An 11247-nucleotide genomic window follows, 5' to 3' on the forward strand; every position below is an offset into this window, starting at 1 on the left:
AAAGTGATGTCAGGTAAAGAATTGCCAAGAGATAGAGTGGCATTATAAATATCGTAGGTCAAAATAGGGACATGGAAATAATGCTTGAAACATTCCAGTTATATATTCTCACCAGCCCTGTAGCCTGTTATACATAGTTTCATAACTTAAAAATAATAAAGAATGCTTGAGGCTACATATTAAACAACAGATATGTAATATTTCATGTTAAGGGAGAATCTTGTATATCATTAAAAGAAATAGTTTTCAAAGAAATTGAAGTGTTTTATGTCCTGATGAATTTTGCTCCCCTTGGCTTTGTCTATCTTTAAACTCACTGTCATCAAAGAAGACTGCCTTCATTATTCCTCCATGGAGAGGCCGATGGGTTTCATGAACCACCGATCTTTTGGTTAGCACCCAAATGCCTTAATGACTACACCTACCAGAGTTCCTTAAATCTCAGCCTTGAGTCTCAAGTTTAAAAGTCACATGAGGTAGCATGCATTAGGAAAGAAAAAAAAACGTATTTTGAAACAGTCTTTTTGCTTATTGTGCACTTTGCATTATGGTAAAGTGGACATGCAAAAACAGAATTCAAAACCCAAGAAAGGTTCCATGTTTGCAGGCTAAGTAACTTTTCCTTAACAGTGGTAAATTCAATCCCTTGAAAGAATCACTGTGATCCTTGTAAATCAGGTTTAGTTTCAGCAAAAGCAATGTCATTAACTAGCTCATAACTCATTTAGGGTTGCCTCTACCTTTACCAGAGAATGTGGCATTTTTTACTTTCTGTAGTCATGCTGTGCAAGTTCAAGCCATTTGGCTATTAACCCAAAGATCAGCAGTTCGAACCCACCAACCACTGACAATTTACAGTCTTGAAAACTCTATGGGGCAGTTCTACTCTGTCCTACGGAGTCACTATGAGTCAGAATCGACTCAGTGCCAGTGCATTTTTCACAGTCATACAGTAAAACTGTGCTTTGATTGTCACAGAATAAAATGTTTCCCAAGGTTGAAAAGAGAATTCACAAGAAGGTCAAATATATTAGTATCACAAAGTCACACAGGATCTCTAAGTTTTCTGTTTTCTTTCCAGTGGAGATCTTATTCACATGGAAGGTAAGCACACATGCATTTATAAATCCTTCATTAAAATCGAGAAATTTTAATTAGTTTGACTAACCAGGTTAAGAAAAAAATAATACATGTGCGTGTGTGTGTATTTATATATATTTTTACAGTATATTAAAGTTTTTCTTTTAAGAGAGAGAAATCTAGAAAAATTCTGCTACACTAAAAAAAAAATGTAAAAGTGGCACATAAAAAAAGACTGCCTCTAACAGCCAATATAAAAGAACTAAATTTAAGTTTGATTTTTATAAGTTTCTCAATCACATACTGTTTTGATAAACTTTGGAGGAGGAAAAGAGGTGTGGGTAAAAAAATAAATAAGTTACAGAACTGAAATGACTGTAGGATGTAACCAGAAGGTGGAATTTCAAGTCTCATTTTTTGGAAAGACCTAAAATGTTAAGTCTTACTTATCAAATCTGTTACTGTACCATTCTGCTGGTAGCTTCTTAAAATTACCCTCAAAGTATCCTGTTTGTGAAAGTTCTAATATTTAACGTATGTTCAGGCAGAGTGATTAGAAACACAGTTAAATACTCTTGATCACCATTGAAGCTTTTCACGGGAAAGCCCTGAAGGATTTGTTCCATAGAACATAGGCTATTACTATTTCTTTTATTCGTAGTTGTAATTATATTTTTTTTCTGATTCATTATTTCAAATCTTAATATAACCTTTTCTGTCATCTCTACCACTTTACTTCATTGAATTTTATTTAATAATTCTTTCAGCCACTTAATAAATGAACCTTTTGTATTCATTATGATGACGATTATAATGACCATTATTACTATTCATTCCCATGACATTATATATTTTAGGAAAGTGCTATTATAACATGAATTATTTTTTATGGTTCTTTTCCATAGTAGCATAAATGCCACAATGGTTTTCTTTGACATTGAAAAATCTCACGCAGAAGTATTATTCCCATTTGTCAACATCTAACCAACAAAAACGATTTGCATTTACTTAAAGCAGTAGTTTTAAAAATGCACAGTGTACATCCAAGACTGATTTAATCCAATGTTCATAACTGAAATTTGTTTCACTATGAGAAGTTCCCCACATTTGCTATAATTTTGTTTCAAAGCATGAATGGAATCTAAGTCAACTGCTTCCATAGGAAGAGTCAATTTCATCTGCCCAAGCATTGAAGACTATTTTTAAAGGAGATATAAGATACTGGGAAAAATAAAACCATTTGCCATGGAGTTGATTCTCACTTAGGGCAATCCCACGTGTGCCAGAGTATAACTATGCTCCTCAAGATTTCCAAAGACTGGTATTTTTGGAAGTAGATTGCCAGGCCTTTCTTTCAAGGCACCTCTGAGTGGACTTGAGCTGCCAACCATTCAGTTGGAATCCAAGTGCATTAATCATTTGTACCACATCAATATATATATTATATATAACATATATTTTACTATTTGTATATATATTGGAAACAGTAGACGCAATGTTATGGAAAAAAGTCTTGAAGTTGTTCTTAATGGAAGATGGTTAATAGTTATTTTAGTAAAAACTCAGGCACCAGCCTGTTGTCATTGTGGCCTCTAATAGATGCAAACCAGAGGTCACTCAGATAATGTTAATAATGACAATTCATTGATTCTTTAAGGGCTCCATTACAAGCTGAATTAAGTAGACTGAAATTAAAATTAGAATTTCCTGGGATGCTACTTCGAATGAATATTCCACATATCATGAAGCCATTATGTGTTGACATTGTTGTTGTCGTCAGTTGTCATTGAGAAAATTGTGACTCATGGCAGCCCCATGTGTTGCAGAGTAAACTGTTCCACAGGGTTTTCTTGACTGTAATTTCAACAAAAGCAGATTGCCAGGTCTTTCTTCCATGGTACCACTGGGTAGGTTCAAAGTGCCAATCTTTAGGTTAATAGTTGTGGGAAAACTGTTTGCACCACCTAGAAAAACCTCTAGGACATGTTATTCAGATGCAGTCTAGTTACACTGTTGTTGTTGTTATCTGCTGTTGAGTTGGACCCAACTCATAGCGACCCCTCCTTGGGTTTCCAAGGCAGCATCACTACGGAAGTAGAGTGCGTAACCTTCCTTCTGAGGAGTGGCTGCTGGGTTTGAACTGCCAGCCTTCTGGTTAGCAGTCAAGTGCCTTAAGCACTATGCTTCCAGAGCTCCCTAGTGTCAGTATATGGCAGCTAATAGATCTTGGACTTCTTTTTATTATAAAATATATTAAAATTTCAAGAAAAAAAAATGCTGATCAGATCTTGCTAAATATACATTCTCTAATATGAGAGTACTTGAGATATGTCCAAAATTGAAGCCCTGTGCAAGCTTCTTTAAAAAAAAAAAAAAAACTACCCTTGCTATGATTGCACTCTCCAAGGGAGCTCTGGTAGCATAGTGTCTAAGGCACTTGACTGCTAACCAGAAGGCTGGCGGTTCAAATCTACCTGCCACTCCTCAGAAGGAAGATGGGGCAATCTACTTCCATAGTGATACTGCCTCAGAAACCCAAGGAGGGGTTGCTATGAGTCGGGTCTGACTCAACAACACATAACAACAACAACAATAATGTTAAAACAAGTTGTGTCCACACTACTGTTTATCTTTGCCCTTTTCAGATCAGCATTTTCATGACCCATTTGTCTAACTATGGGAATGACCGACTGGGGTTATACACATTTGTCAATCTGGCCAACTTTGTGCAGAGCTGGACCAACCTGCGTCTTCAGACTCTGCCTCCACTGCAGCTGGCCCATAAATACTTTGAGCTCTTCCCTGAGCAGAAAGACCCTCTCTGGCAGGTAAGATTGGATCAATAATTTGGTATAAGTGGTTCTGTGAGATAATCCAAGTCAGAAAACCTAAAGCATCTTTTAAAAAATTCACATTTCAGAAATGTTAGTAGATTTGAAAAACTACTTCTTACTGAATTATATTAGTCTTATATTAGTGCAACAAATTGAGCCAGATTTGCTGTTCTCATGTTCATTAGAAATTATAGAATTTTAAAGTTCAGTGAGGGATCCAGTGGATATATTATTTTCAATAAGGAATAAAAGATCAAATTGCAGTCTGTTAATAGGCTGAGAGAGTAGAAGACAGCAGCATGTATGTTAGGCAGGTATGCCTTGAGCACTTCCCCATATTTCTAATACCTAAACTACATTAGACAGAAGGGTGAGAGAATTCAGAATCGATAGTAACCACGTGAGCAGAAGAATGTGAGCAGCTTTTGAAAGTACAAATTGGGTATTATATTGAACATAGAGGAAGTGTTTCATGGTAAAAAGATTAAACTTCTTAAGATTAAATTATCACCAAAAAAAATTGGGCATATTCAGAGTACTCTAGGGTTGCCCCAGATTTCAAAGGATAGGCTCTTATGTGTCCTTAGAAGTTCAGAAACATACTTTGAATTTTAATTTCCACTCCATGATCTGAGGAAAGTAATATTCTTAGCAAGTACTTACACAGTATTTACTATGGGTCAGACATAGTATGACCCATAGTATGCTAATTTGTTTAATCCTCACCACTACCCTATGTGGTAGGAACCAGTGTTATTCCCATTCTACAGATGAAGAAGCTGAGGCACAAAAAGGGTGAACCACTTGAACAAGGTCACACAGGGATTGTATAGTAAAATTGGGAATCAATCCCAGACCATCTGGCTCTAGAGGCTGTGCTCTTAATGCCTGTGCAAAATGCTCCAGGAGAGTCATTGATAGAGTTGGTGGTAAAACAATAACAATTTTCAGTAGAACTGAGTAAATTTAACAGATTAATATGGAGTAAATTCTGAGTTGCCATTCAATTCATCTTTAAACAGTGTGATAATTACTTCCCGAGCACAAACAGATAACCCCAAGGATGGAAATAACTACACATTTTAGCAAAGTCAGAATGTGGACTGCATGTTACTTTTTAGTCATTTTACTAAGGATCTTCTAATCTTACCCACCACAAAATACCACCAATATGAGCTTCTGGAAAGATATGCAATTTTCCTGCTAATTTAACACCTTATTTTTAAACTGAAATCATTATTATTTCAGGCAACACGGTTGAAACAAATTTTTTTCCAGGACAGTAGCCAAATTGATTTTTTAAAGGATAGACTTTTATTCTTAGTATCTGTTGCTTATTGAAAATAAGCAGAAGGTTTATTTAACAACACATATGTACAGTATTAATTGCAAAGAAGTAGAAAGTGGTCCCTTCTGACCACTCCTGAAAATAGTAGTAAAGGGTACTGTAATTCTCTTTTCTACATAATACACACTTTGCAGTTAGAATTAAGGGTGGTTTTAGATATATCTTGCACAGCATGCGTCAGCTAAAGTACTATAGATCAAAAGCTGAATCCCTAAGGTAATAATTCACCCTCATTTTGCCCTTTTGCTAAAATCCAGGACTTTTTAACATCACAGCCCATAGTTACATTTTTAGATATACATTTACTGACCTTTGAAGACAATTGAAAGGAATAAGCTGTCTCTTTAAATAGCATTATTATGGTCAGATCCATAGCCATTTGAGGCACAGCAGGAAAGCTCAAAGTTACATAGAATAAAAATTTGATACCTCATGTTTCATTTATTTATTGAACGCTGAGAGTCTATCTTCTTTTAGGTTAGCAGAAAACATAGTCTCTGCCCAGCAAGCTCACTATTAAAAAAAAAAAAAAAAAATTAAGACATAGAACTACTAGTAGCAGAAAATATATGAAACTCTCAGTGCTATGAGGTAGCTTACCTGTAGTGGAAACACCTCCCCTCCGCCACTTCCTCAGTAGACTCTCAACTTCAGAATGGAAAGGAATTATTTGAAAGCTTCTTTGATGCCGTATCAATGCTTTCATTTTTAAAAAGGAGCCACACAGCCTTCTTTCTTGGGATATCTTTTAAGGGCAGAAGTTGGAAAACTCTAGCACACAGTGGACACCATCACCAAAAAAAAAAAAAAAAAAGTCTATATTTTTCTCGCATTTAGAATCCTTGTGATGACAAACGCCACAGAGATATTTGGTCTAAAGAAAAAACCTGTGATCGCTTACCAAAATTCTTGGTAATAGGACCCCAGAAAACTGGTGAGTGCTTTTTATGTCTTGATTAACCAACCAGTATAAAAATCCTAATGACTAAACTATGAGTTATCAAAATGAGTTCTTACACTTCCTAGAAATGCTAATGAACAAACAACACATTTTGTGTTCTGACTTAGTCTTTCCTTGTTCAATAACATATTTAAGCATTTAACAAAGTGTTTTATTTTTTAATTAAGGAAAAAAGTTGAAAATAGATGTCACACAGCTTGAGTATTCAGCAGGAAATTCTGTGAGAAATGCTATTTTTTTCCCCAAAGATCTTAATTGAAAACTGTTGTTACTGACATTTCTAAAATCAAAACTAATCAGGTGTTTAGAGAGCAGCTGACAAGATTTTGTCAGAAGTCAAGAGGGACACATATAAATACCTACAACTCTTTATAAAAAAAATCTCTTCCAGAAAAATGAGTCCCTTAGGCTTTCATCTTCCTGATGTGGTTTATTTCTAAACTATTGCTTGCAGAGAAGACTATTTTTTTTAACAGTCTAGAAGATGTCTGACAAGCACAATTCCCAGACATAAACAAAATTTTGTGCTAAGAAAGGTATTTATCCATACCCAGGAGAAATCTTCCATACTTTTTTCTTAAATTGGTGTGCAATTTTTTTCCCTATAAACTTGTTTCTGTAAGAATCAGTATTAAAATGAAGCCCAGTGGAAGTGTTAAGATGCTGGACATTCATGCTGCATCCTGAATGATTGGATTTTGGCCTCACAGAAAACAGCCATGTCAACCATACCTCTTCCTAATGGGAATACATCCCCTCTCCTCATCTCTTCAGAAATAACTAGGAAGAATTCTATATAAAATGCACAAAGTTTAGCCCATTCATTTTCTATCTGTCACATTTGCAAATATCAATCTGAAAACAATAATAAATAGGATAAATATTTTCTTACCTGGTAGCATAGTGGCTAAGGCATTTGACTGCTATCCAGAAGGTTGGCGGTTCCAACCCACCAGCCACTCCTCAGAAGAAAGATGGGGCAATCTACTTCCGTAGTGATACTGCCTCGGAAAGCAAAGGAGGGATCGCTATGAGTCAGGTCCAACTCGATGGCACATAACGACAACAACAACAACATCTATTTCATGTCCCTTTATTTATTTAAAGTTGAGAGGCAAATGGAAAAATATTTAAACTAGTCTTTTCATCAAACTCCCATTGCCATCCCATAGCCTTGACATTACTTGTCACAACTTCTTTCTGAAGCTTGGTATGGTCCGTGTATTGGGTTTGCTACAGAAAGCCCTGCAGGACATGCTTTCTCTCATATTGTGTTGAATATGCAGACCTTTTTTAATATCATGGTAAGATGGCAGAATTAATTGTCACCTTAAGCAAAATTGGGTTTCCAAATGTTTGTGTTACAACTTTTATGTGACATTTAACTTTGGAAATGATTTTTATTAATCTTCTTCCTATAGAAATTGAATTTTTCCCAGCTTTATTGAGGTATTAATTTATGTGCAGTAAAATTCACCATTTTCATTGTATAGTTTGGTATATTTTGGAAATTGTATGCAGTGGGTAACCACTGCCGCAATCAAGATACAGAAAAGCTCTGTCACCCTAAAAAGTTTCTCTATGCCATTTGCAGTAGATCCCCTCCCCCACCGCCAGGTACAGGCAACCACTGATGGTTCTGCTTTCTGCCACTATAACCAACCAGCCAGTTGCCATAGAGTCAATTCCGACTCATGGAAACCCCATGTATGTGCTCCATAGGGTTTTCAATAGGTGACTTTTTGGAATAGATTGCCAGGTCTTTGTCTCAAGACTCCTTTGGGTAGACTCAAACCCCCAACCTTTTGGTTAATGCTTGAGGGTGTTACTCTTTGTACCACTCAGACTCCACTGCCACTATGATTTTGTCCTTTCTACAATTTCATAGAAATGAAATCATACAGTGGGTAGTATTTTATATTTGACTTCTTTCACTTAGCGTAATGCTCATGAGCTTCACCCATTTGGTTGTGTGTATCAATAGTTTGTTCATCCATTTGGTTTTGTGTATCAATATTCATGACAATTAGTTTCATTTTTTAACTTTAATTTTGTCAAAAGTATATTTATGCATAATTTTTATAGACTTATACTAACCTAGATATTCAGATATTTTTGTGTTGAAACTGACAAAAATAGAAAATGTGAAGCTTTACCAATGGTTATTTGAATGTATCATGTCTTTGATTATGTAGTTGAATTGTTGTTCTTGTTAATGGCTTGCCATGGTTCTGACTCATGGTGACCCCATGAATGACAGATTAGGACATTGCCAGGGCCTGTGCCATTTACTGTTAAAATACATATGCAGGACAGTTTATTCAGACCCAAAACCATGTGTAGGTAAAGAAAGAATTCAGAAATTACTATGTCGTTTTTTGACCACTGATAAATTCCATTATGACTTTTACTGACGATGCAAAGCAATTAGATCATACCCATTCTTTCCTGTTTGCCTGATTAATGCTAGTCATGAAAGGCTACTAAAAGTAAATAACATAATTTAATACCATTCTTAAATGTTAAATTTAGAAAAATATTTCAATTGATCTAAGGAAGAAATTAATTTGTTTTTTTCTTTTCACATTATAATGTCCATACCCTTTTCCCACAAAGATTTGTTCTTATCCGTTTTAAAAATGCCTTACTGAATTATATCTAATTAAAGCATTATTTTTTTTTTAAATCTTACTAATACTCAGATATGAAAGATGAGCACTATTTAGGTACCTTAACATAGGTTATCTTTTTTTGACCCTCTTAAACCCTGATAGCTAAGTATTTTCTTCCCCATTACACAGATAAGAAAACTAAGACTCATTAAAGGTAAATAAATTTTGTTCAAGTTGTCATAGCTGGGTAAGTACTAGAAATAAAACTACTGACCTTAGGATTGTACCTGACACCAAAGACCATGCTTTTTATTACTTTACTGTGGATTTCAATTAATAAAAGTTGAGTTTATTTGTTTTATTTTCTCCCAAAAAGTTTTAGATTTTTTCCACATTTCTTCTAAGTCAGTGTTCTCAAAGTGTGGTGCCCAGAGCATCAGCTGGGAACTTGTTAGAAATGAAAATTCTTGGCCTGACATAGACCTGCTGAATCAGTCTCTGGGAATAGGGGCCCACCTGCCTCTGTTACAACAAGCCCTTGAAATGAATCTAAGACACGCTAAAGAGTGTTGTAAGTAAAGCTTATAATGGCCATTTCCCTCTGTATATAAGAGATTACTTAAAAAAAAAAAAAAAAAAGAGAGCGAGAGAGATCACTATGCTTCATGTCCTATAGTTATCCATGACGATAGATAAACTGTTCATTGTTTAGCTCAAAAATAATCTAGAAACACTGCCTCTTTCGATTCATTTGCAGGCAATATTGCTGTTGACAGGGTTATTTAATTTTTTTTTCTGTTTTATAGGTATAGTAGATTTAATTACAGTACAAAAGAAAGCTTATCAGAAAAGTAAGAAAACAAAAACATGTATAAAGATGGCAAGAAGGCATTACTACTTAGTAAAATTAGAACAGTAATTTATCCATGTGAGAGCAGCGCAATATTATAAGGCCATGTCTGATTACCATTGCTAGCAATTGACCTGTAATACAATTACCAATTCCTGCTCCATCAGATTATAGAACGGTGTAAATTTCATTAAGGTGGAGATGTGGAAAATCAAGGGTATATTTCTGTCTTAGAAGTACTAAATAGACCATAGCCCAAAAGTATTTTACAGTATGATCTCATAAGCGCCTGGTTAAGTCTTTGGCAAATTGAATCTGGACTGCAGTACTTTCTTATGTGGCACTCTGACTAAACTATACCCTTTGGCTCATAAGTTAGGCTACAAAACACTAATCTTATAATTTCTGACATTACTTACTCTAAAAAACTATCATACCCTTGCTCCCTAATAGTTACAAATGTAATTTTTATGTCACTAAGGAAAAGCACCAATTTTTTTGTTTAAATTTAGTAACTTAAACAGTTTTTGATACTACCATTTATAAGCATATAAGTACATTCAAACTTAAAAAAACTTGTTGAAAGATCAAATTCTGCCTGGAGTTTAATAAGCTTTCAAAAGCTTCAGGAGGAAGAAGTTCATAAGAGAATCTAAGGATCAGTTTTGGATTTATTTCATTTATTTACTGTTTTACTTATCAGGTACACTACGTCTTTTCATGCTCAGATAAACCCTATAAATATACAAAGCAAATGATTTCCCACTAGGAAAACTAGAAAAAGAGAAGCTAAAAACCAAAGTCACAGAGCAAATCAATGGTTGAGGTGGGAGCAAAAGATAGTTTTCCCAAACCCCGCCAAAGACCTATTCTCCTCACATCATACTCTATTTTTAGAATCTGCCTCTTTTAAAAGGCTGGATAACTAATTCAAGCAGAGCTTATGATGTATCTTTTTGGGTCATTGTAGTATTGACTTTATTGATTACTTTGAAATGCCAATACTAAGAAATTATTATTTTCATTTAATTAATCTCTAAATCTTTCTTGTCTTCCAGGTACCACAGCTTTGTATTTGTTCCTGGTTATGCATCCTTCCATCCTTAGTAACTCCCCCAGCCCAAAAACCTTTGAGGAGGTACAGTTCTTTAATAGAAATAACTACCACAGGGGGATTGATTGGTAAGATGGGTTATTAGTATAAATATAAAAGCATATGTACTGTACACAGCATAAAATTAGCAGTAATATTTTTAAACATACGTTTATACCACAAATAAAATTATACCCTGTACCACTGATAGATTGAATAATGTAAAAGAGCACAAGAATTATTTATAATAGTTCACTATCAGTTTTTCAAGGTACTTGTGGTGTGGTGCCTAAGGCACTTGACTACTAACCAGAAGGCTGGCGGTTCAAACCCACCAGCCACTCCTCAGAAGGAAGGTTGGGCAATCTACTTCCTTAGTGATACCACCTCGGAAACACAAGGAGGGGTCGCTATGAGTCAGATCTCACTTGATGGCAGTGAGTTTGGTTTTGGTTTTGGTTGACTCAGG

The 11247-nt window shown here is 35.1% G+C and overlaps 1 protein-coding gene across 1 annotated transcript in view; it reads left to right on the forward strand.

Annotated features, from left to right (window-relative positions):
- The window catches only part of LOC103206850 (N-deacetylase and N-sulfotransferase 3), a 376548-nt gene that overhangs the window by 304723 nt on the left and 60578 nt on the right, over window positions 1-11247 (forward strand). Inside the window, exons 6-8 of the mRNA XM_007952367.2 lie at window positions 3726-3908; window positions 6100-6196; window positions 10744-10867. Of these exons, the coding sequence (XP_007950558.1) occupies window positions 3726-3908; window positions 6100-6196; window positions 10744-10867 (404 nt within the window). The remainder of the gene's footprint in view (window positions 1-3725; window positions 3909-6099; window positions 6197-10743; window positions 10868-11247) is intronic.

The sequence above is a fragment of the Orycteropus afer genome, unplaced genomic scaffold (assembly GCF_000298275.1).
Source record: "Orycteropus afer afer isolate SDZICR_OR568_19922 unplaced genomic scaffold, OryAfe1.0 scaffold00332, whole genome shotgun sequence".
NCBI classification, from domain to species: Eukaryota; Metazoa; Chordata; class Mammalia; order Tubulidentata; family Orycteropodidae; genus Orycteropus; species Orycteropus afer.